The following is a 26625-nucleotide window of genomic DNA, read 5'->3' as shown; positions in this document are numbered from 1 at the left end:
AGCATTAAGGGTAGAAATACTATGTACCTCATTGATTTGCAACTTGTAGAAAAATTGATTGATTTCTGGCAAAGATTTAGAAAAAAAAAATATTCTGTATCTGTAGATCTACTCCATTCATTGTTGAAAACCCTGTGCTTCTATAGTCATTAGAAAGTACTTGCCCATTTACAAGTGACACTCTAGCAAACTAGAGATTATCTTTCTCCCTAGCAAGAATTGTGCTCTATGTACACAAAAGAATTGTTATATAGAAGAACTTGATGGGTTATGAGAATTATTGCTTTGTTTCCTTTTGGAGTTCAGCAATATATTGTTCAATAGGATCACATTTCAGTGTCCTAATATCTGTTCTCCATGTCTCCTAGAAGACTGTAACTACAGCTTCTATGATTACCACAAAGACACTACCTCTCGTCTTGAAAGCAGCAACTGCGACCATGCCTGCCTCTGTTGTGGGCCAGAGACCTACCATTGCTATGGTGACCGCCATCAACAGTCAGAAGGCTGTGCTCGGCACTGATGTGCAGAACACACCAGTCAACCTCCAGACGTCTAGTAAGGTCACTGGGCCTGGGGCAGAGGCTGTCCAAATTGTGGCAAAAAACACAGTCACTCTGGTAAGCCAGCAGCTGCTCCTCATGCGTGCACACATGAAAGGGTTATACATTTGTAGACTATGTTCAGCGTAGCTCCTGTTCGATTTCTCAGTTTCTATAACTCTCTCCCAAACTCCTGTGTGGGCTTGATGAGGAAGTGTAGCGTCCCTTAATGTCTGCTCAGTTGGTTACAGAGGTGTCGTGATACCAGGGACCACATTTAGTGTACCGTCTGTGGTCAGAGTGTGACTTTGTTTGGGGAGGAAAATGTCCTTCACAGAAGTGCTTGCGGTTTCATTTCTCTTTCTCTTCTTCCTGTCCACTCTCCTCCCTGTGGAACTTGGTGTTTAAGCTTTCTTGTGCTGTATTGCTGCTTTGGAGAAAAGTCTCCACTAAATTCTTTTATTTCACTATGCCTTTCAACTGAAAGCAACCAAGACGTACTAGGAGTTGGTTGGGGCACACCTTTAAAATGCTGAAGATGCTCACATAGTAATGCATTAGTTGAGGAGGGAAAAAAAAAAAACAGAACAAAATCCTTAAACCAAGCTCTTTTGGAGGAAATATTTGGACAAGAATTGTTCATGAGATTTCTAGGGATAAAGTCATTCAGCAACTGATATTTTTAGATAATGAGGGGGAACTATACCAAAATTTTGATGTAAAATCAAAAGTAGGAGCCAAGAACAGGTGGCTCATGCCTGTAATCCTAGCTACTTGGGAGGCTGAAATCTGAGGATCACAGTTCAAAGCCAGCCCAGGAAGCAAAGTCCATGAGATTCCTATCTCCAATTAGCCACCAGAAAACCAGAAGTGAAGCTATCGCTCAAATTAATAGGGTCCTAGTCTTGAGGGAAAAAGCTCAGGGACAGTGTCCCAGCCCTGAATCCAAGCCCCACAACCAACTAACTAACTAAATAAATAAATAAACTATGAGTTCTTGGTGGCTTTTGAATAATGACAATGATGAGGAAAATAGAGAGCAACCAAGTGAAACTCCACCACTTATCCAGGAGTCCTTAGAGAAGCAACCAGATCACTTAGCTGGATGCTGGAAGTTACAGGTGAAACTCTTACCTCGGAAAAAGCCTGTCTGGCCAGGCAGCAAGTTTGATTTTACTTTGGATCCAGTTCTTATTTTTAAGATATGTAAATGCATGTATCCTTGAGTGTCAAAGGAAGTAGTCTAAGATTGCTGAACCTGCTGTGTTCTACGTGTGTTATGTGAAGAAACAGAAGCCTAGTTGGTTCCTTTCATGGGGTAAAGCATACGAGTAGGAAAGCAAAAAGTTTTTAGTGCAGCATTCATTCAGATGGTCAACTCTGCAGGGAAAGCTTGTAGAAATACTGTCTGATCCAGAGAATAGAAAAATGAAAATGCTGTAAGAGTATCTCGCTTTGATATCAAACGATGAACTTTGTTCCTCTTGTTCATTTATCTTTCCCATTTTTCTTAGCAGGTTCAGGCAACACCTCCTCAGCCCATCAAAGTACCACAGTTTATCCCCCCTCCTAGACTCACTCCACGTCCAAACTTTCTTCCACAGGTGAGTGAACCGGCGAGAAGTCCAGTGGTGGGCTGGGTAGGACAGAAAACCTCGTAGGCCCTTCCTAAGCAGCCTATCAGCAGGTTTATTGATTTAGTTGCATTCGGATTGTACTTCACTAAAAATTTCTCATGCCGATTTCTTTGCTACAAAGAAGCTAATGTCATGGCTTGTTAGCCATAGCCCAATGCAGGTAGCAATGTGAAGTGAGGGAAGAGAAAACTTCCCAAATTAAAAGCAGTTAAGAGCCGGGCACTGGTGGCTCATGCTTGTTATTCTTGACAACCACTGTTGAAAAGCCACTCTGGGCAGGAAAATTTGTGAGATTCTTATCTCCACTTAACCACCAAAAAGCTGCAAGGGGAGCTATGGCTCAAATGGTAGAGCACTAACGTTGAGCACAAAAGCTCAGGGACAGTGCCCAGACCCTGAGTTCAAGCCCCAGGACTAGCACCCAAAAAAAGCAATTAAGGTATTACATTACTGATGTGCTAGAAACATGTTTGGCATTAGGAAAAGAGCACAATTATGACTGTCTATTAGAAAACGAAGCAACACCAAATGGACCAGTAAGCAGTCTTACTTCCAAGGTTAGAAGGGTATCACTGAATCTCTACCTAGTCCTAGCCACCCTGCCTGCTCATGTTCTCCTGAGCGTGTTCTTCCATTCATGAGACGGACCTTCACCCTTCTCAAGGCAGATGGTCTGGGCCTTGAGAATTGTTGACTTGCCTAGGACAAAGGATAGGGCTAATGGAAGTCCTTGGTTTGCAGCAGAGAGAAGAGAAAGGAATTTTGTGATAGCAGCATACATGATTTACAAATTGCCTCTGAGGAGAGATTGGAAGTAATAAGATAAGGTGATTCAGTCATTGATCAGATAAATCTTTAATAATAAATACCTTATGAGCAAACATTACACAGAGCCACTGTTTTTAAGACAGAAGGTTCTCTGTCATCAGAGATCTTCAGAGACAGCTAGGCAATGACAGTGCTGATGAAAGGGAATACAGAGAAGAATGGAAGCACATGGGAAAGACACCCAACCCATTCCTCAGAAAGTTTCCTCAAGGTTTTTTGTAGGAGGTGATATTCAATCTAAGACCAAAATCTTTTAAAATTAGCCTGACAAAGTTTTGGAGGAAGCGTCTTAGGCAGAAGGTAGAGCAAGCATATATGCATGGCTAAAATGGAGAACTGCGTGGAAGTTCCAGGAGTGAAGGAGGCTTGTGGTGGTAGAGTACAGAGGGCCAACAGCCTGGCCTGGGCTAGACTAGAGATGAGGCTGTGGATCCTTGCAGCCTATGCAAGAACCTAGGCCTTATCCTAGCAGTATTAGGTATCCATTAAAGAATTTGTAAGCAAGCTAGGCACTGTTGGTTCATGCCTATAATCCTAGCTACTCGGGATGCTGAGATCTGAGGATCACAGTTTGAAGCCAGCCAGGGCAGGAAAGTCTGTGAGACTCTTATCTCCAATTAAATCATAGAAAAAGCTGGAAGTGGCACTGTTGCTCAAGTAGTAGAGTGCCCAGGCCCAGAGTTCAAGCCTTAGGACTGTGGGGGGGGGGGGGGGGAAAGAGTTTGTAAGCAAGTACTTGACATGATCAGACTTTAGTAAATTCTCTCTTGGCAATGTTCAGGGAATAAATTAGAGATGGTCAATACTGTTGGTAGGAAGAACAGTTAGAACACTGTCAGTGATGATAATAGCTGATGTTTAGAGGATCTTGCTGTATACGAAGTCCTATGCTAAGTACCCCATGTGGGTTGGCTGTTCTCATTCTCAGAACAGCCCTGTGTAAGTAGGCATTGCTCTTTTTTTTTCCTTTTTTTCAGAAAGGAGTGGTCATAACCTCTTGATAAGCTGTGAAATCATTTCAATGTGTTGATAGTCCATGCTTTGCCTTCTATTTCATGTTTTTTGGTTTATAGAGATAAAAATATAAACCCATATGTAACTGATAACAATGTAAAAGTAAACAATGTAAAAGCACCCACCACAAAGTCGATTTAAGTTAAGCTTCACTTTTCCGAGTCAAAAGACTGTGGCGGGCCACATTTAACAGCAGTCTACTTGGAAACGATAAAGAGCAGAAACCACAGCTTGCCAAGCAACACAGCACCAGGCACTTTTCTTCAATGAAGTTCCTAGAGCAGCTATCCTGTCCCGAGATACTTCAGGATCAAGAACTGAGATGTGTTGTTGTTGTTGTTGTTGTAACAGTACTGAGGCTTTGAACTCAGGGCCTGGATGTTGTCCCTTAGCTTTTTCACCCAAAGCTGACACTCTACCACTAGCTCCACTTTCAGCTTGTTGGTAGTTAATTGGAAGTCAGATCTCAGCCTCTTGAGTAGCTAGGATTACAGATGTGAGCCACTGGCACTTGGCTAAAACTTGAGGTCTTTATCCAGAATGGTAGAGAGCTCCTCCAACATAGAAACCTGTGCTCATATGACCCAGGCTATCACATGACATTTCCATAGTTATGTCATTCAAGACCCCACAATAGACATGTTCAAGTTACAAGAGTACCCTTCTAGGAAAACCCTAGTATTGTGTTCTGAACATATTTATAGTCACATACCCAGATTCCATTCAGTGACTTCTTAGTGATTCAGCAGGAAGGGTTTTTTCCTACCAATGTGCCTGGTAACATAGTTGCTTTCTCACAGTTCCTGGGTTTCTGAAGGAACAGATGAAGAGAGTTGCCTGAAAGTTACACTCTCATGCATAAGAAGAAAAGTAACTTAGGCATAGAGTAAACTTCAAACTTTAAAACCACTGGCATAGAAAGATGAGATATGAGGTAACACGTTTTATTCTTTAGACTAGGATTTGTACCGGGGTAAAGCTGACTTCATACTTTTAAACACAAGTTTGGCTTTTTTCCCCCTTCAGTATTGAAGTTTGAACTCAGAGCCTTGCTTGCTACTCAGGTACTCTACTGCTGAGCCATGGCTCCAGCCCTCTTCTGCACTCAATTCCTACTTGGTCCATACATGCCTAGACTGTGATCCTCCTCTTTTAGGCTCTCCACAGTAGTTGTGATACTACTCAATATTACACCATACCCAGCTTCTCCATTGAGATGAGCCTTATGGACTTTTTTTGCTTGTGCTAGCCTGGAACTGTAGTCCTCCAATCTGAATGTCCCACATAGGTAGAATGACAGGCATGTGCTACCATGTCCAGCTACTGGTAAGGAGGAATCTCATGAACTTTTCTGCCTGAGCTGCCTTGAACCATGATCCTCCCATTCTCAGCCTCTTAAGGAGCTAGGATTATAGTCATGAGCCACCAATGGGGCATTTTGAATTTAAAATCACTGTTTCAGTGAGCCATAAATAAGCAAGAATAGTGACAGTGAGGATAGAAAGAAGTAGATAGATTTGAAAGGTACTGAGGAAGTAGAGAGAGTAGAAATAGTCAATAATGATTCTGAAACCAGGTATGGTGGGTTTACCCCTGCAATCTCAGTGTTCCTGAGGCTGAAGCAGGTGGTCAGAAGTTCAAGGCACTGTCTCTCCTTCCCTTCAAGAAATGATTTTGAAGTTTTATCAAGAGATGTCCGGGGCTGGGAAAGTGGCTCAATGGTAGCATGAGGCCCTGGGTTCAATTCCTCAGCACCACATAAGCAAAAAGAAAAAAAAGCCGGAAGTGGCCTGTGGCTCAAGTGGTAGAGCAGTAGCTTTGAGCTGAAGAGCTGAGGGACAGCGCCCAGGCCCATAGTTCAGGCCCCATGACCGCCAAAAGAAAAGAAAAGAAAAAAGAAAAGAAATGCCATTTATGGAGGTGATTAAAGGAAGAGCGGAGACTTAGAGCAAGAAATTGATACGTGGGAGACATAATGATTTTGAAAGTCTCATGAGAGGTCCAAGTAGTAATGTCTGGTTTAGTATGACTCTTCACTTCAGGAAGTGTCTCTGATCCAAAGGTAAAAGTGAAAGCTACAGCATAGAGATGGGAAGAGAGGCTGCAGTCTGGCCAAGGGCTTCTAGGAAGAGTAAGGACACTGGGAAGAAGAGGAGTTCCAGGACCTCATCCTGAGAAATACAACTGTTTAACAGAGAAGTGAGCCCACAAAAGGAGATGGAAGGAGTAGTCAAGAGGGGCAAAAGTAGGTGAACTGAAGCTTTAGATAAGTAAAAATTCAGCAGCATTACTTTTATACTGGGCACAAGTTCTGGGTGGGACCAGTCTCTGGGCCAGGCCTCTAACCCCTGCATAGCAGAGGAATCGAGGGTTTAGAATCAGAAGTACCACATGCTAGGGTAGTTTTGCATCCTCTTAGGAACTGATGAGTGAGTCTTTTATAAGATATGTCCTGAGATCTGTAAGTACCGCGTCACATATTTGATATGGAAGAGTTGGCATGGTTTAGACTTATAGGACTTGAGAAGTTTCTTTAAGTAATACAATAATTATTCTCTTTCCCCCATAGGTTCGACCCAAGCCTGTGGCTCAGAATAACATTCCTATCGCCCCAGCACCTCCTCCCATGCTTGCAGCTCCTCAACTTATCCAGAGGCCTGTCATGCTGACCAAGTTTACCCCCACAACCCTCCCCACTTCCCAGAATTCCATCCACCCTGTCCGTGTCGTCAATGGGCAGACCGCAACCATAGCCAAAACGTTCCCCATGGCCCAGCTCACCAGCATTGTGATAGCTACTCCAGGGACCAGACTCGCTGGACCTCAAACTGTACAGCTTAGCAAGCCAAGCCTTGAAAAACAGGTACGGGCAAAATATGCACCTGCTGTGGGCAGTAGCCCTGCCCTGAAGCAATGGCTGCTGAGCCATCTCTCAGTGCACCTTTTCAAGGGCTCCTCATCTAAGCACCTTTGTCAATATTCTGCTGCTTATTGTATGCTGTTTCCTCCACATGCAAAAGAGGCCATGCTTACTGAAGAAAGTTGGATTGCTTTTCCACCATTCATTCCCCTTGCAGATGGGCTTCAGATTCTTGTGTGAGTGAGCTCCCCCTGCTGGCTCTGATGCAGAAATTCACTGAAGTGATCTGCTGCCTCAGTGAGGATGTAGTAAACAGAAAACGCCATATTAGCTTCAGCCCAATAAGAACACAGATGAGATGACCGTGAAAGTAAGGATGACTAAACTCAGCAGAGAAAGGGTCTCACGTTAAATATTTTTCTCTATTATTGCTAGTGGCATGCACCCAAACAAACTAATTAAAATTTCCAAAAACCATCCCTTTAAGTCTGGAAGAAGCAGGCATTTTAGCTCAAATATTGAAACCTTTTGCTTATATTTTCCCATCAACTTTATCTCAAATTATTGAGACTAGAAATAGCAGAACTTCCATAAAAACCTTAAAGGTATTATGGCAGCTCTCTAAAAACCAAACCAAATCAAGGACTTCTACATAATCATTTTATCTATTTGATTAAAAAAAAAAACAGTAAAGAGAGAAAAGAAATTTGCAAAGAAAAGCATCCCCTTTTTAGACAGTTGCTTTAAGAAGTCATTGACCTATTTCTGATTGCTCAGGCCTGACCTCTCATTCCTGTGAAAATAGCCTCTGGGGATCCTTGTCTTCCAATTCTGGATGGTAGACCAAGATGCCAAGAGGGCAGTGACATGGTGGGGGATGAAAAGCTTCTTCATGTACTTAGCCTCCTTGAACAGAGGAGCCTTGGGCACATACAGCACCAGACTTGAACCCAGGCAGCTTATCACATACCAGACCTTGTGCTCAGAAAAGAAACTGCCAAAATCTTTTTTTAAGAAACATAAGAAAGCCAGGCACCGGTGGCTCACGCCTGTAATCCTAGCTACTCAGGAGGCTGAGATCTGAGGATCTCGGTTCAAAGCCAGCCCGGGCAGGAAAGACCATGAGACTCCTATCTCCAATGAACCACTAGAAAGCCGGAAGTAGTGCTGTAGCTCAAGTGGTAGAGCGCTCGCCTTGAGCTGAAGAGCTGAGGGACAGTGCCCAGGCCCAGAGTTCAAGCCCCATGACCGACAAAAAAAAAAGAAACATAAGAAAGAGTCTAGCCAAGTGCTGGTGGCTCACACCTATCATCCTAGCTACTCAGGAGGCTAAGATCTGAGGATCAAGATTCCAGGCCAGCTTGGGTAGACAAATTTGCAAGAGTCTTATCTCTAGTTTACTAGTAAAAGGCCAGAACTGGAGGCATGGCTTAAAGTAGTAGAGCACTAGCCATGAGCAGAAAAATCTGAGCGCTCAGGGTTCTGAGTTCAAGCTCCAGTACCAGCACAAAAGAAAAAACAAAAAGTAAAAAGCTCCTATCACTGTTCTAACAGGTAGGGAACCCTAAAGAAGTACTCTTAGAAATATTTAAAAATCAATGGTGTTATATTATTTTAGGTCAGAATTTTTGAGACCTACTGGCAGCAGACCGTTATATTAATATATTGAAAGTCAAATTCTCAAATGTAAGACTTGGGAGAAAATAAGTTTGGAAGACCCTGTGTCCTGTGCTGGTTCTTGGAGAACTCCCAAGGAACCTTAGCGTTCCACAAAGTTAAAGTTATGTTTGCACTGTACTATAGTATTCTTTTTTTGTGGAAAAAAATGTATATTTATAATTAGCCAGCTGGACTCAGTTTAGATGATCAAGTTTTTTTGGCAACATCTACAGCATCATAATCAGGAGCCAGTGGAACACATGCCTTCTTCTCTCCATCAGGTCTGATCAGGGTATTGACCTTGGCCACGTCATTGTCACAGAGCTTCTTCACAGCCTGTTTGATCTGATGCTTGTTGGCCTTGACATCCGCAATGAACACAGCTGTGTTGTCTTCTGCCTTCTTCATGACTCACTCAGTGGTCAAGGGGAACTTGGTGATAGTGTAGTGGTCAAGCTTGTTTCTCCTCGGAGCACTCTTCCGAGGGTATTTGGGCTATCTCTGGAGCCACCGGAAGGTGGGTGAAGTGCTTACCTTATTTTTGTGGCTGTGGATACCTTTCAGCACTGCCTTCTTGGCCTTCAAAGCCTTTTGTCTTGGCTTCAGCTTTGGAGGGGCAAAAGCTCCCTTCACTTTTGGCACCATCTTGTTGAAAAGGCTTAAATTTTTTATTCTTATTATACAGGTGATACGCAGTCCACTATAGTCTTAAGTGTGCAATAATACCATTATGTCTAAAATATGTATGTACCTTAGTTTAAAAGTACTCTGTTGCTTGGGCGGGGGGGATGCAGGGCATTGGGGGCTCATGCCTTTAATCCTCGCTACTCAGAGGCTGAGATCTGAGGATCACGATTCAAAGCCAGCCCAGGCAGAAAAGTCCATGAGACTCTTATCTCTAGTTAACTACCAGAAAACCAGAAAGTGGCACTGTTGCTCAAAGTGGTAGAGCACTAGCATTGAGTGAAAAAGCTCAGGGACAGTGCCCAGGCTCTAAGTCCACCCCCACAACTGACCAATCGGTCTTCAGTAAGTGGTGATCTCTGTTGCTAGTGGAGGGTCTTGCCTTGAGGATGATGGCTGGTAACAGTTGCAGTGGTGGGTGCTGAAGGTTGGGATGACTGTGGCAATTTCCTTATGACAACAATAAAGTTGGCTGTATCTGCTGACTTCTTTCCCTGAAAGATACTGTGTCATGTGAAGCTATTTGATAGCATTCTACCCATAATAGAACTTCTCCAGAATTGGAATCTTTTCAGTTTCTTAAACCCTGCTGCTCTTTATCAACAAAGCATATTTAATCTAAATGTTTCATTGTCATTTTGACAATGTCCCTAGCATCTTTGCTGGGATAGATTCCATCTTAAGAAATGACTCCTTTTGTACTCATCTATAAGAAGTAGCTCTTTATCACGAGATTGAGGTTCCACTTCAGGTTCCACTTCTAACTCTAGCCCTCTTTCTATTCGTACCACTTCTGCAGTGACTTTCTCCACTAAGGTCTTGTACCCCTCAAAGCTACCTATGAAGGTTGCAATCATACCAAAGTTCTATTATTGATGTTTTACCTCATCCTACGAGTCATGAATGTTCTTAACAATGTCTAGAATACTGAAGCCTTTCCAGGTCCATCAGAGGATTCCTGATGTAAGGCAGTTATAGCTTATGTAACGTATTTGTCCCTCCCTGCTCTATGGGCTGCAGGGTCAGCGGGCATGAAAACAACACAGAGCTCTTTGTACGAGGCCATCGGAGCTAGGGGTGAGCAGGTGCCCTGTCACTGAGCACCTGTTTTGTTGAAAGGAATCTTTTAGTCTGCGTAGTAGGTCTCAACAGTGACTAAAGATCCTCAGGAACCACCGTGTAGACAAATGAGCCACCATCTGGGCGTTGTTGTTGCACTGTTCCAGAGTTGACAGAGTGGATTTAAGATGATTCTTAAGGGCCCTAGGATCTCTGGATGATAAATGACCCTTGGCCTAGCAAGAGGCAGCCTGTCCTTTGAAACTCCAAAGCCAGGCCCTGTCATGGATGACATCTTCTAAAGGCCTAGATGGCATCTTCCCTTAGTAGAAGGCTGTGTCATCCACTCTGTGAACCTGTTATTTGGAGGCTGCCTTCCATTAGCTTAGGTACATCCTCAGGATGCCCTGCTGTATCAGCACTGTCTGCATCATCTTACACTTTTATAAGACAGAGATGGATTGGGGGGCGGGGGGCGCGCTGAGTTCTGAGAATCCACAGATAGGGCCTCACTCATGTTCTACCATTGAGTTACATCCCTCACTAAGAAAGCTTTTTTTCTTAAACCTCATTAATTGAGGTTTAAGAAATTACAGGTTCATGCCTGTAATTCTGGCTACTCAGGGGGCTGAGATCTGCAGATCATGGTTTGAAGCCAGCCTGGGCAGGAAAATACAAGAGACTCTTATCTCCAATTAACCTGCAAAAAGCAGGATGTGAAGGAGTGAAGACTTTGAAAAGGATTGCTACTCATTCTTCCTTAATGGTTTGAGGGTGTGTGTGTGTGTGTGTGTGTGTGTGTGTGTGTGTGTGTGTGTGTGTGTGTGTGTGTGTGTGTGTGTGTGTGTGTGTGTGTGTGTGTGTGTGTGTGTGTGTGTGTGTGTGTGTGTGTGTGTGTGTGTGTGTGTGTGTGTGTGTGTGTGTGTGTGTGTGTGTGTGTGCTGTCCCTAAGCTTCTTTTGCTCAGTTAATGCTCTACCACTTGAGCCAGAGCTTCTGGCTTTTTGGTGTAGTTTATTGGAGATAAGAGTCTCACAGACTTTTCTGTTCTAGCTAGCTTTGAACCACAATCCTCAGATCACAGAGTCCTGAGTAGCTAGGATTTACAGGTCTTAATGGTTTATAGAACTGATAAGCTATGTGATAGTACTTTTGTTTTTGGTGATAATTTTGATGACTGTTTCAAAGTTTATAAATCAGTATAGATTTTTCTTCCTCATCTTGGATCAGTGTCAATAATAAGATTGTTTCTAGGTATTTTTTCCATTTCTCCTGTTTTTCAATTCATTAGTATATTAATTATCTTTCTGAAACCCCCCCCCCTTTTTTTTTTTTGCTATGGGACTATGAGTAGTGTTCCTACCTACTTTTTTTTCTGCCAGTTCTGGGGATTGAACTCAGGGCCTGGGCATTGTCTCTGAGCTTCTTTTGCTCAAGGCTAGCACTCTACCACTTGAGCCACAGCTCCACTTCTGGCTTTTTCTGTGTGTGTGTGTTACTGAGGAATGGAACCCAGGACCTCATGCATGCTAGGCAAGCATTCTACCACTAAGCCACATTCCCAGTCCTCCCAATTTCATTTTTTGATTTTAGTTATTATAGTTTTTTTTTTTACTCTAAATGGTTTATACATTTTTACTTTTTTTTTCTTCAAGGAATCAACTTTTGGTTTTGTAGATTCTGTTGTTTGTCTGTATTTTATTTAACTCTAGTCTTCATGATTTTCTTCCTACTGCTAGTTTTGTTCTAAGTTCTTTTTTTTGTCATGGAGCTTGAACTCAGGGTCTGTTGGATGCTACCTCTGAGCTTTTTCACTCAAGATTAGTGCTGTACCGCTTTAAGCCACAGCACCACTTCTGGTTTTCTGGTTAATTAGAGATAAGAGTCTCTCAGACTTTCCTGCCTGGGCTGGCTTTGAACCACATTCCTCAGATCTCAGCCTCCTGAGTAGCTAGGATTAGAGGCATGGAACACCAGTGCTTGGGCTTAGTTCTTTTTTTTGTGATTCATAAACTATTAAGTTAGGTTAGTAACTTGAAATCTTTGGTTATGAAGACTTTTCCTTCTGTAACTGATTGCTAGATTCTATACTTTTAGTATGATTTCAGGGCTTTTTATTTTTAAAGTTTGTTATTTGTTTTATATCCTAAAAAACAGCTTATCTTAGATAATGGTCTGTGTGCACTTGGGAAAAATGCATGCACTATTACTGACTAGTGTTCTTTAGATGTCTGTTAGGTCTAATTGGTTTATAGTGCTGCTTATTAATCTTCTATCTGCATGTTACTTCTATTATGTAAAGTAGGGCATTGAAATCATCCTTTATTGTGGAGCAGTCTGTTTCCCGCCTCACATCTGCCAGTATGTGCTTCATATGTTTGGGAACTCTGTTGTTAGGTGTGCATATGCTATAATTGTTGTATATTCTTTCTACATTGACTCTTTTGTTCTTCTGTAATGGCTGTTGTTTCTTGTTATGGATTTTGACTTGTAGTCAATTTTGTCTGATATTCATCCCTGAATCTTCTTAGTTACTTTTGGATGAAAAGTCTCTTCACGCTTTCATTTTCAATACTTTTGCTCTTCCCATTCTAAATGAGCTTTAGGATACAGCAAATTGTTGGCTTGTTTATTTTATCCATGCTACCCTGTCTTATAGTGGTGAGTTTAATTTGGTTAGCTTTGAAGTGATTCTTGAAGGAAGGACTTAAGCCATTTTAACTGTTTGTTTACTACCTTATTTATATGTATATATCTATACATACTTATACTACATGTACATAAAATACATATACTACATGTATTTTACTTATGTATTTATTCCTCCCACACAGTTTTTTATATTTTTTTCTAGTTGTATTTTTTTCTACTATTGTCATGTCTTCATTTTCTTTTCCATTCATATATTTCTTAAATTATTTTCTTTTTTTTTTGGGGGGGGGGGTCCGGTCGTGGGGCTTGAACTCTGGGCCTGGGCGCTGTCCCTCAGCTCTTCAGCTCAAGGCTAGCACTCTATCACTTGAGCCACAGCGCCACTTCCGGCTTTTTTTTCTTTTTGCTTATGTGGTGCTGAGGAATCAAACCCAGGGCCTCAGGCTTGCAAGGCAAGCGCTCTACCACTGAGCCACCTTCCCAGCCCCTTAAATTATTTTCTTAACCGTCACTGAGGGACACACTTAATATTCATAAGTTAGCTGGGTGCTAAGATTATTACGCTTGTAATCTTAGCTATCTCAGGAGGCTGAGATCTGAGGATCACAGTTCAAAGCCAGCCCAGACAGAAAAATCCATAAGACTCTTATCTCCAATAAACTATTCAGAAAAACATAGAAGTGGTGCTGTGGCTCAAGTGGTAGAATGCTAGCCTTGAGCACAAAGGGGCTCAGAGACAGCACCTGGGCCCTGAGTTCAAGCCCCAGCATGGGCAAAACAACAGCAACAACAAAATAAAAATAAAAAACCCCAAAACCTAAGTTAACAATATGACTTCAGTAACATTAAGAAATTGTTCCTGAACAGCTCTTATCCTCATTTGTCATCACAAATTGCATCTTTATTTGTTGAATGCCTACTACTATAGATTTAAGATGATTGTTTTGTGCATTTGTCTTTTTGTATAGGAAATACAATGAACAGTTGCAAATCAGAGCTGCTGTACTACATTTGCCTCTTACATTTGCCTGTGTAATTGCCTTTCCTGGAGTTCTTATTTCTTCATATGGCTTCAAGTTACTAATTAATCTTCCATTTCAGCATGAAGGACTCCTTTTTAGAAATTCTTTGAAGGCAGGTGCATGAGTACTGCATGTTCTCAGCTTTTGTTTGTCTGAGGATACCCTTATTTCCACCCCCCCTCCTTTTTTTTTTTTGTCAGTTGTGAGGCTTGAACTCTGGTCCTGGGCACTGTCCCTGAGTTCTTTTAGCTCAAGGTGACTGCTCTACCACTTGAGCCACAGCGCCACTTTCAGTTTTCTGATGGTTAATTGAAGATATGAGTCTCACAGACTTTCCTGCCTGGTCTGGCTTTGAACTGCGATCCTCAGATCTCAGCTAGGATTACAGGCATGAGCCACCAATGCCCAGACCTTCTACCTCATTTTTGAAGAATAGTTTTTACAGGTTATAGAATTTCATTATTACCTTGTTGGGTTGTTCTCATCTCTTTGAAGATGCTGTTCTACTGCCTTCTGGTCTGAAGCCTAGCTGGGTGGTTTTGACTCAGAGGCCTTCACTTGTGTGCAGTCAAAAAATTGCCTGGGTCTGGAGCTAAATAGTTTACTTCCAGGCTAGTCATATGGATGGAAGCAGGCCTAGAGTCCTTGCTTGCTGGCTGTAGGCAAGGGGCTTAGTTCCTTACCACTTGAGTCTCTCATAGTGCTGCTAAAAATGAAGCACATGGCTTTTCTCAGAAAGAGACCCATGTGAGAAAGGCTACTCCCCTGCTGTTGAAGGATCATTTTATTTTTATTTGTTGGGATTTAGAGCCCTCAGATAGGGAGATGGGCTGATAGGTCCTTTTCTAGGGCCTTGCTACCAAGTGCTTCCTCCGCGTTAGGCTGCTGCTGCCCACAGCCGTGGGACAGAACAGCAGACTCTTAGGATCGACCTTCTTGGTGCTCTGTCCTGCAGTCAGTGAGACATGAAAATAAGCTTTCTGAGTATTCAGAGCCTTTAAAAATGTCACTGTGAACTGCCCTCTCATTAGAGGCTTATTTCGTGGAGAAACTGTGTTCTTTTTACTTAAGTTAAAAACTTGCAAAGGGAGCAGGAGGATAGAGCAGGAGAGTGGAAAGAGAAATGTGAACACTTTTCCTGATAGATCCTATACGTCACTCAAGATCAGTAGCTCCTTACTGAATATCTGCACGCATGAGATACTAGAGACAAAAGATGCTAGAGACAAAAGAGCAAAACAGAACAAGGGTACATGAGACCGTCCCCAAGTGGGTTATAGTGTAGAGGGAGGGGGGGAAGGCAACATGCATGCCCCAGAGCTGTGGTCGCTAACAGTCCTCACTGTGTCCTAGTGTATAAGATGGAAAGCAGAGGGGGACAATGGAAGTGACTCAGAAGAGAGTGAAGGTTTTGTCATTCTGTTCGTTTTTCAGGTCTAATAAAACATTTCACAGCATCAGGATTCTTGAGGACTTTTGGTGCCCACTTAGTAGTTGAGTCTCATACTTGACTCTGCCCATCAACAATAAGATAACCTCTTTTTAATTACTTAGGTTAGCATATGAAAAGGCTATCCACAAAATTTTCCATTTGAAAAACTGCACAATTAGATTTGTATTTATAGCTGTATATCCTTGGTTTTAAAGTCATTTCGGTATTTATAGAACTTCATAAAAATGAACTAGGCATTGGATCCTGGCTGGCCACCATTTGTGTACTGCAGCTAGTGTGTTATATGTATAAGCAGGTGCTTCTCGAAGGGGTTGGAATGAATCAGAACTTTAGCCTCTCGTAAGACAGCAGTCCAATCTCTCCTCTCACAGTATAGGAGATTTTAAGTATCCCAAGTAGGAGTAAATCTCCAGCCCCTCTACATTGTGACTGGAGTTAATTTGAAGCATAGCATGTCTTTTACATTGTCTGGCTATTAAGCATGCCATTGATTAGAGCTTGGCCTATGTAATGATGTGTGCTTGCTTCTGGGAAACTACCCTGTACCCTACCGTGTACAGAAATGAGCAGTGTGTACAAAATTGTACTGTGGATTTCTTTTTCTATAATTTAGAGATTGTTGTCATGTTTAGGTTCCTCTTTAACTCCGGTTATGCCATTTGATATCTCCAGCAGGGGCTTTACACTTCACTCCCCCTCCCCCCCCCCCCCGAAAAATGCATGATACAAACTCCTTTTTCATGCTTCCTCATTTGAGTATGTTCCTTTCTTTCTTCGTGATCATACTTCAACCACCGTTTGCTTTCACTCTTTTAATAAAAAGTGAGTTCTGAATTTTCATTTAATTTTTCTCTCCTAGACAGTTAAATCTCACACCGAAACAGACGAGAAGCAAACAGAGAGCCGCACCATCACCCCACCTGCTGCACCCAAACCAAAACGGGAAGAGAACCCTCAGGTAGGCCCAGCTCTCCAAAGGCCTGTGATGTGGGTTTATTCTTACACAAGAGGCAGGATATCTGCTTTTGTTTTATCTTTATTTTATTTCATATTTTTAGATGTACTGCAGATTGCACTCAGGGCTGCAAGCTCACTAGGCAAACATTGCCACTTGCACCACTCCCCTAGTTCTTTTGTTTATAGTTTGTTTTTTGGATAGGGCCTTGTGTTTTTGCTTAGGACTAGCCTTGGACCATGGTCCTCTGACTTCAGCCTCCCCAATATCTGGGATTATAGACATGTACCACCACATTCTGGAAGACATCTGCTTTCTGAATCACTTGACGTTCTTTTTCTTTTGCTATTTTCACTGTTAGTGGGCCAGGTGCAGCAGCTCACTCCTGTAATCCTAGCTACTCAACTGGGGATGGGGAATATTTCAGTTTCAAAGCCATCTCAGGCAAGAAGCTTGTGGAACCCCTATCTCAACAAATAGCTGTGCATAGTGGTGTGAACTCGTTCATCCCACTTAATGGGAAGTGTAAGTAGGAAGATTGCACTCTAGGCTGGCTAGACAAAAGTTCAAGACTCACTATATAACCCAAAATAACACAAAGCAAAGAGGGCTAGAAGCATGGTTCAAGTGATAGAGTATCTGTCTAACAATTTCGAGGTCCCAACTTCAGCTTCCAATACCACCAAACAAGCAAAAAACAAACAAACATACAAAAACCAACCTAAAACTTGAATGGATTTAAGTGTGCAGTCCTGAGGGCTGGTGACTGGCACATTATTACCACTTTGGTGTTTCAAAGGAAAAGTTTTGAAATGACATTCATGTACATCTTACACATTTGAAATGTAAGATTAATGATAATTTTCCCAGGTATTCTGTTACATTCCTAATGATTAGAATGTTCTGTTTGTCTCAGACATTTGTAAGATGTCTAATTCGCTCAGCTAACCTGTTTGCATATTGATTGCACTTGTTAAATGTACAGTTCTTTTTTTTCTTTTTCTCTTTTTTTTTTTTTTGCTGGTCCTGGGCTTGAACTCTGGGCCTAGGTGCTGTCCTTGAGCTTTTTTTTTTTTTTTTGCTCGAGGTTAGCACTATACCACTTGAGCCACAGCACAACTTCCAGCTTTTTCTGTGTCTAATTGGGAGATCAGAGTCTCATGGACTTACTTACCTGGGCTGCCTTCGAACTGTGATCCTCAGATCTTAGCCTCCTGAGTAATTAGCTAGGATTACAGGTATGAGCCACCAGTGCCCAGCAAATATACAGTTGTGTTATTACCATTTTATTGCATTAGAACCCCAAATGCAAATTGAATTAGTAGCTCAAAAGTAGGTCATTGAAGCAGAAAAGGGGAGATGAAAATGCTGACATCTAAATTACAATTTAGTTTAAGATTACAAGCATAAATAGAAACTACACTGGTACAAATAAAGAATATGACTCTTATCTGTATGTCTGTAGACAAGAAAACAGTTTAGTGTGATGCTTTTGTACAAGCACCTATAAAATAAAAATGTGGACAGGTAATATAATGATGAATATCTGATAGCTGGATTTTATTAGGCCAGTAATCTATTTCCCTTTATCTTCTATGCATTCTTTGTAATGAAACCATGTCAAATAATGGCATGAAGCCATCAGAGCATCATATCAATATTTTTTATAAAGAAACAATGATGTATTGAACCAGTTGAGGTTTTCCTAAATGTGCCAAATATTATTTTTTCTGATATGCAATGAATGAATTTTTAATTTTACCTTTAAAGAACAGACCAAAACTTAAACCTAAAATAAGTATTAGTTCTAGAAAATCTGAGAAACTTGTAAAACTATCCACAAAATTAATGACAAATACTACACCAGGTAGAGGAAAATAAAACAAATTATTAACAAAATTTCCTTACTGAAAGAAACTGAAAGGTATCTCATGTCAGTATCAGATGGTGGGTGTGGGAAGTGGGGGGCAGCCATTGTAGCTGAACGGAACTACTGGCATGTCAAGAATGAATTCGCTCTTGGCATATGTATGATACGTGTAAGGTAAAACCTCTTGACAACTTTTTATTTTGTCTGCCACTGAAAATCTGTTTCATAAGAGATTTTTTTTTCTATTTAATAATTACTTTGTGGGCTTGATGTAGACTGGCAAAGACAAGCTGGATGGATATAAGTGCCCAAGAAAAATGCTGTTTCTTGATTAAAAGAGGCCATATTCTGAATGTCAAGCCACACTTTATAGACAGAGAACATTGGTGGACAGCCTTCTGTCTTGATTATACTTTGAAGCAATAGTGAAAGTGATGAATGTGGTTAATTGGCAACCACAAAATAGTCATGTCAATGTTCACTATTAGGAAGTGAGTAGTGGATAAGTCCCAGACTTAAATTTTTCCAGTATATTATTCCTGTAAAGAGGACAGTTACCCAGCCAGGTGCTGGAGGATCATACTTGTAATCGTAGCTACTCAGGAGGTTTAAAGCCATTCTGAGGAGGAAAAAAAAAAACAAAACAAAAACACCTTCCATATCCAATTAACAAGCAAAATTCTGGCCTGGTGGCATGGTTTAAGTGATGGAGCACCAGCTCTAAGCAAGAAAGCCAAGTGGCTGTGGGAGGTCCTGAGCTCAAACCCTAGTACTGACAGGAAAAGGAATGGGACAGTTGTTTAATTACATTTTGCCAATTTTTTTTTTTCCTGGGCTGAGTATTGAACAAAGGACCTTATGCATGCCAGTGCTTGGATTTTTATAAGAAAAAAATGAAAACCGTGTTTAGAACTCTGAAGATGAACTGGATGCCTGAGCTCACATGTTCTACCCAGATGACTAAAATCAAGAGGATCTCAGTTTACAGCCAGCGCAGACAAAAAGCTCACAAGACCCCTGCTAACCCAGCCCTGGGTGCATGGCATGTGCCCATCATCCCAGCTAGTAGAAAACTAAGATTTGGGAATTTTATTTGAGGCTAGCCTTGGGCAGAAAAAGTCCACAAGACTCCATTTAAACAGAAGAAGCGCGATGTGATGGCACCAGCTATTACCCTCGTCCTTGGGAAACTGAAGTTAGGCCGCAAGTTCTAAGCCAGCCTGGGCTATCTGTAATAAGATCTTTCTCAAAAAAAGTGATTTTTTTTTTTTTTTCTGTCAGTCATGGGCTTGAACTCTGGGTCTGAGCACTGTCCCTGAGCTCTTCAGCTCAAGGCCAGCACTCAACCACTTGAGCTACAGTGCCACTTCTGGTTTTCTGGTGGTTCATTGGAAGTAAGAGTCTCACAGACTTTCATGCCCGGGCTGGCTTTGAACCATGATCCTCAGATCTCAGCCTCTAAGTAGCTAGGATTACAGATATGAACCACCGACACCCAGCTTTAAAAAAAAAAAAAAAGTGATTTTTAAAGACCAAAATGTAGTACTAATGACTACTAACTCTTACCAATTTTGATGATATTGTTTATTCATTAGAAATGTGATGTATTATTTGGTATATTTAGAAACCATGTGCAAATGAAGGCATCAAACAAAGAAAGCAAAGAATAGAAATCAAGGCATTGCCCTGTCCAGCTTAAAGTATCTTAACATTCCATATCTGGGGTGCAGTATTGTAATTATCCTTGCTTTAGATGAGGCCCTCAGAGTGGGCTTAGGAGAAATTACTTCATAATATTAGGTCCATGTTTGATTCTAAAACATAGTATTATGCAGAACTACTTGCTGTCATTCCAAAAATTCATTTGTTTTCAGTTTCATTGTCTGGTCAGTGGCAGTAACCAGGTAAGAATTCTCATGATAAGAGAAGGGTTTAGAATTTGGGGCTTATTGCAAGAAAGACATTTGAAATCCTCCTCTTCCTCCTCCCCCTTCCCCTCCTCCTCCTCCTCCCCCTCCTCCTCCCCCTCTCTTCCCCCTCCTCCTCCTCCTCCTCCTCCTCCTCCCTCTCCTCCTCCTCCTCCTCCTCCTCCTCCTCCTCCTCCACCCCCCCTCCTCCTTCTTCCTTTTTGTTCAGTCATGGGGCTTGAACTCTGGGCCTGGGTGCTATCCCTGAGCTCTTCAGCTCAAGGCAAGCACCTTACCACTTGAGCCACAGCGCCACTTCCAGTTTTTTGGTGGTTAATGGGAGATAAGAGTCTCACAGACTTTCCTGCCTGGGCTGGCTTTGAACTGTGATCCTCAGATCTCAGTCTCCTGAGTAGCTAGGATTACAGGCCTGATCTACCGGCACCTGGCTTTTTTTTTTTTTTTATAAGTATGAAACCATATCTTTAAGATTTTTCTGAGGAGAAGAATAAGTCACTCAACATGATTTTTTGTGTGTGTGTGCCAGTCCTGGGACTTGAACTTAGAGCCTAGGTATTATCCCTGAGCTTTTTTGCTAAGTCTACTGCTTTACCACTTAAGCCACAGCTCCACTTCTGGCATTTTGGTGGTTAATTGAAGATATGAGTCTTAAGGATTTTCCTGCCCAGGCTGGCTTCAAACTGTGATTCTCATATCTCAGCCTCCTGAGTAGCTAAGATTACAGACATGATCGGCACCCAGCTCAAGATGATTTTTGACATTGAAAAACTGGAAGCTGCAGATTTCATTCATTCTCTTTGGCATCAAGTGGCCCAGAGTGCTCAGAGCGGATGCCACCTGCTCTTGCTTCCTCAGAACTTAGCCTCTGTCAAGCAGTCAGACTACGAGGCAAGCTTTACCAAGTATATAACCAGCAACCTGTGGTGGGCTTTGTGAGAACACAGACTGAAGTACTTCTTTTGTTTCCCTGGCACAGAAACTTGCCTTCATGGTGTCTCTAGGGCTGGTAACGCATGACCATCTAGAAGGTAAGAGAAGATATTCTTGGCACTACCTTCTTTCTGGTCCATGGCTTTGTTCCTGAAAGTGGTGTTAGATTGAATTCCTAGAATAGAACATTGGAACACAAATAGAGTGTGATTCAACTGGTATGGACTTTATTCCTTTAGAGGAAAAACTGCCTTCCCTCTGTGTAATGCTCAAGCCCTCTCCTTCCTAGCTTCAGTCACGCTCCTTTACTTGGAAAACCTCCCCAGCTGTCTGAAATAAAATGACTCCTGTTTACCGTAGAAGTCTCATTCACTGTCAACTTTAAGTAGCAAGTGCTCCTCTGAAAAATACTCATCTTATTTTCTAGACACTGAGTTACAGGAATCTTAAGTTAGAAAGCTATGCCTATTCTTGTTATTTATTTCAAAAATGGTAAACTTTGGTTAGCAGTCTAAGGAGAAAGTTCATCCAGACCTCTGTACACAGCAGTCAAAAAACAAGTCAGATGTGGTTGGCTTCGAAGTGCTCTGAGAAATGCAGGCCTCCTTTCCAAGAGGTGACAGAAGGTGGTCCTATAGATTTTTCTCCAGACTTTGCCCAGTTCCTGATTTGTTAGAGGAAAACCAATACATAAAACATGAAGTTCAGATATTTGGTTCTCCACAACCATCTTCTGATCCAAGCCTTTTCTCTTCCCAAGAAATCCAAAGCAAGAGGCAAGAGCGAAAAAGAAGAACAACAGCAAATCCAGTCTACAGTGGAGCAGTCTTTGAGCCAGAGGTACTCCTGGCCAGCACCTGCCCTGTCCCTCATGGTGGCCTTTTACTTTCTCAATCCCTCCCATCCAAAAGCCTGCTGAGGCAACACCTCCTTGTACTTGGGCAGCCCTGAAATGTTGGAACTTGATCTGGTCATTCTTGTATTTTTATCATTTACTGCTTGAACCTTAGGAAAAAACACTTAGGTTTTCTCCCCAAAGTTTGAGCAGAGACCATAAATTTGTATTTCTCCTAACTTCCCCATACTGTCAATCCGAAGCAGAGACAATCTCTCAGTATATATTCTCTGAGTGTCAAATATATGTAATAAACCCTATTAGCTCTGAGACCTTGACATGCTTAGCCCTAGTTAGTTGGCATGAGTCAGGTATATTGTGCCAGTGTTAGTGATAATCCTGATGTTCAACCAGTCCCCTTTCCTTCTTCAACCCTCAAAGCGTAAGAAGAGCGCAGTCACATACCTAAACAGCACAATGCATCCTGGGACCCGGAAGAGAGGTGAGTGTCTTTTACTTTCTTTTTTTGTTTGATTATTTTTGTGTTTTTGTTGTTGTTGTTTGGTTTTTTTTAATCTCTGCCTTGCTATTGCTTTTGTGTTGGGTTCCTTTCCTCCCCCTCCTCCCATCACACTAGGATCTACCTTCTCTATCTTTTGAAAATAGTTTTGTTGTAGCTCTATGGAAATAGGGAATTGTGAGAGAGAGAGAGGGAAGGAGAGAGAGAGAAAGAAAGAGAGAATGAAGGAGAGAGAGAGAAAGAATGAGAGAGAGAGAGAGAGAGAGTTTTCTTACTAAGGCTGTGAATGACGAATCAAAAGCTGGTTTTCCTGGTTCCTGGCCGAGCTGGTTCAGGGAGATGGCTTAGCCCAGCATTTCAGCCCCAAACCCACCAGGCCATCCAGGATAGTTCAGTGAGCAGATCGCTGGCTGGAAGGAAGGGTTTAGCATCATGTAGCAGCAGACGGACCACTGCTTTGCCAAGGTGTTCCTCATAGTGTCTCAGCCAGTGAGGCTAAAACATGACCAGGTTTCTGTGAGCTGCACATTTTCCAGGAAGAAGAGAACTTAAGATCTATGATAAGAGCACAATACCAGCTAAGGCAGAATAGGGCTCAGTCAAAACGGCTCCCCAAAGCAGGAACTCCTACTGCTGAAGAGCTCTGCTCCCATCTTCCAGACCTTCCTGGGCATTCCACCTTAATCTTAGGGCAGAAAAAAACTGGGGTAGTATCTCTCACTGTGCAAGTCTAAGTTGGTCTTAATGGGATTTGAGCTCATAAACAAGGTATTGAAATGGTTCCTTGATGTCAAAAACACATCCCAAGGTCTGTTTTTCCATGTGATAATGTGTGCCTGAATTATAGGTCCAGGCTAGAAAGGTTGCTGAGTAAGTGGCCTAATGTGTGTATGCACATCCAATCCCAGCGCTATTAGAAGTGTAGGAGGTCACCCTGACAATTCTGTCTGCTTTAGACAGGACTATGACTGCCCCTGCCCCTCCCAAAAGAGATAACCTAGCCATCTTAGTGACCCATTCTAATGTTTCATCCGTTCTAGCCTTCAAGTAGCCAAAACAATTTAGACAGTAAACTCTAAGTTACTGCTTTACTTTGATTCCTGGACCACAATAAACAGTGCTATAAATTATTTTTGTTGTTTTGAGCTCAGATGTTTTTTAGAGGCCGCTGGGGCAGTTCTCAGATAGGAAGCCCTTGGCCAGAGGCCACAAATAATTGGCCTTCTAGTGGGCAGTATCTGCTCAGACATGGTTATATGAGCCAGAAAGACCTTGGTATCTCTCACCAAGGTCGAAGCTAAAAGCTTGCATCTACGATGCCTAGGATATACCTCCTTTAGCTAAATGAAGAGCACTGGGCTTTATCCCACCCCACCCCACCCCAGCACTGAACTCCCTACAAAAGACAAACCTGCCAGGCGCCAGTAGCTCACGCCTGTAATCCTAGCTACCCAGGAGGCTGATCTGAACATTGCGTTTCAAAGTCAGCCTGGGCAGGGAAGTCCATGAGACTCATCTCCAATAAACCACTCAGAAAACCGGAAGTGGCATGTGGCTCAAGTGGTAGAGCACTAGCCTTGAGCTGAAGAGCTGAGGGACAGTGTCCAGGCCCAGAGTTCAAGCCCCACAACCAATAAAAAAAAAAAAAGACAAACCAATAAGACCTACCTTTGTACTACAGACAGTGCCAGTTTAACACAGGCAATATTCCTGTCCTGACAAAATCATGACTCATGCGCATGATCCTAATATTGCCTATAACCATTGACAAAGTCATGATTCCCATACACCATTCACCAAGGCTTGTAGGCAGCTTGCGATCTCTCTGCTCGCCCCTCACCCTTGTGCACTGGGCTTGTACTTACAATCACTCACAATTTAGAAACTGTGACCCTGACTCTTAGAAGACCAGAACCCCAGCTTGGCACCGATGGCTCATGCTGGTAATCCTAGCTACTCAGGGAGGCTGAGATCTGAGGATCATGGTTCAAAGCCCACCAGGCAGGAAAGTCTATGAGACTCTTATTTCCAATTAACTACCAGAAAGCCGGAAGTGGTGTAGTGGCTAAAGTGGTAGGGTGCTAGCCTTGATCTGAAGAGCTCAGGTACAGCACCCAGGCCGAGTTCAAGCCTGACAAAAAAAAAAAAAAGGCCAGGACCCTGTCTAAGATGTGTGGTAAAAGTGGCTTCCCTAGATTTTCTGGACTTCTGGGGCTCATTTATAGATTGCTTGTAGATGAGGTTTGATTGAAAGTGTTTTGTCTCAGTCAGGCCTCTCAGTCAAGAAGGCTCATGACAGGGCCTTTGCTGAGACTTTAGGACAGCCCAGTTCTCAATCATGTTGTTTACTAGGATGTTCATGTCTCAGAGCAGAGAGATAGCTCTCAAACCATTGGAAATAGTATCGAAGCTAGAAATGCTTAAATTCATTGTTTAGCCCGGAACCCCCCCCCCCCCCATTAGTCTTACATTCTAGTACTGCAGAGCCTCTCTCTCAATGCCTGTAATAACAAGGGATGAGAATAACTAACTTGAGTTTTGCCTCCTCACTTTGCCTTCTTCTACACTAACCAGCAGTTAGAAGGACCAGAATGCAGACAGGAGAGAAATAGAAAAACAGAAATGCTCAATGTACTCATTTGTAGAAAACTGAGATTCTCAATATTATTGTAGGAATGATTATTGCAGAGTAAACAATAAACAAAAGGCATGGACAAAATAAATTATGTCTGGTTTTGGCTCCCATTTGGGCTTTGACATCTTGATTCTTCCACTAGAAACCTCAAGTCATAATAGTCCAGGAACAGTAGCACAGTCTGCCCATAGTGAGGTCCTTGTACATCAGCCTGCATGTTCTGTCCCTCTCTGAGGCTCTCTTCTCCTCCTTCTTTTGGGACTCGTGTAGTTGTTTCTAATGACATTTAAATCTTTGCTCTGTTCCTCCCTTTGGGACTGTGTATTAACTTTCTGTCTGCTACCTCACTTCCTTTTCCATGCTAGCCAATGAGGAACACTGGCCAAAGGTATGTAAGATCGTTTTCCCCTTTTCTTTCCCTCCCCTTTTTTCCCTTTTGTTCCCTTTTCTTGGTATATAGGTCGTCCTCCAAAATACAATGCAGTGCTGGGGTTTGGAGCCCTTACCCCAACATCCCCCCCATCCAGTCATCCCGACTCCCCTGAAAATGAAAAGACAGAGGCCACATTCACTTTCCCTGCACCTGTGCAGCCTGTGTCCCTGCCCAGCCCCACCTCCACAGACGTAAGTAACTGGGGGAAGCCGCTCTCTTTTCTGAGAGCTCGCATTGGGAAAACCGTTGTCCTATGTTGTCTCCCTGCCAGCCTGCACCTTCTTGACTAGAACTAGAACAGCAGCTAGCCCCACATGCCACACCACAGAGCCTTCTCCTGGGAGAAGGACTGCCATGTCCGGAAGAGTCATGTCACTGTAACTCCCAGAGCCCAGGGTTGTCCGTGCCTGAGTCTGATTTGCTGTAGATGAGTTCTGAGAAGAGACAGAGTGGGAAAGCACCTCACGAGATTGAGAGGTGTCTCTAATCAGTGTGTTGAGGTCGGGGACATGAACATAGCATGTTCCCCTAGCAGCCCTTGTTTGTTGCTTTACGTACAATCCCAGAACTGCAAAATGTTCTGTAGAGCAACTTTATTTAGCAGAGTTAATCAAAAACAGCTTCCTAAAAGTGTCAGATGCTTACTAGTTCTCTACCCAGAACGTGTAAGCATGTGAACTCATTCTCTGATCTGTTAAATGAGCATTTACAAGGCATTCAGTTCACTCAGCAGATATTTATTGAGTGCTATTCTGCCAGAATGGTTATTGAGACTAGAGACGCAGGAAGGAGCAAAACCAATCCCTAGCCTTCAAGAACCTCATATTCTGTGGATATGTAATCTGCCAAGCAGTGATTATATTGCTTGTTCACTGTGAAAACAATTGGAACAGATAAGGCATAAAAATATGAGGTTGCTTAGAGGCTGAGATCTGAGGATCACTGTTTAAAGCCAACCCAGGCAGAAAAGCCCCTAAGATTCTTTTTTTTTTTTTTTTTGCTGGTCGAGGAGCTTGAACTCTCGGCCTGGGCACTGTTCTGAGCTTTTCAGCTCAAGGCTAGCACTCTACCACTTGAGCCATAGCACCCACTTCCAGCTTTTTCTGTGTA

The 26625-nt window shown here is 42.5% G+C and overlaps 1 protein-coding gene and 1 pseudogene across 10 annotated transcripts in view; one reads left to right on the top strand and one right to left on the bottom strand.

Annotated features, from left to right (window-relative positions):
* Phf21a (PHD finger protein 21A) overlaps positions 1-26625 on the top strand; it is a 208644-nt gene that overhangs the window by 167854 nt on the left and 14165 nt on the right. For 6 of the 10 annotated variants that reach the window (XM_042675995.1, XM_042675993.1, XM_042675991.1 and 3 more), the window contains 8 exons: positions 369-620; positions 2057-2146; positions 6591-6884; positions 16269-16367; positions 21139-21190; positions 21853-21932; positions 22369-22429; positions 25543-25706. In XM_042675995.1, coding sequence (XP_042531929.1) covers positions 369-620; positions 2057-2146; positions 6591-6884; positions 16269-16367; positions 21139-21190; positions 21853-21932; positions 22369-22429; positions 25543-25706 — 1092 coding nt within the window. The remainder of the gene's footprint in view (positions 1-368; positions 621-2056; positions 2147-6590; positions 6885-16268; positions 16368-21138; positions 21191-21852; positions 21933-22368; positions 22430-25542; positions 25707-26625) is intronic. The other 4 variants (XM_042675996.1, XM_042675997.1, XM_042676000.1 and 1 more) reach the window with 4 other exon arrangements.
* Positions 8748-9185, bottom strand: LOC122105095 (annotated as a pseudogene).

This window comes from Dipodomys spectabilis, unplaced genomic scaffold (genome assembly GCF_019054845.1).
Source record: "Dipodomys spectabilis isolate Male_0828 unplaced genomic scaffold, ASM1905484v1 ptg000030l, whole genome shotgun sequence".
NCBI lineage: Eukaryota > Metazoa > Chordata > Mammalia > Rodentia > Heteromyidae > Dipodomys > Dipodomys spectabilis.
Note: the sequence above shows the minus strand (reverse complement) of the source record. Positions and strands in the feature narration are given on the sequence as shown.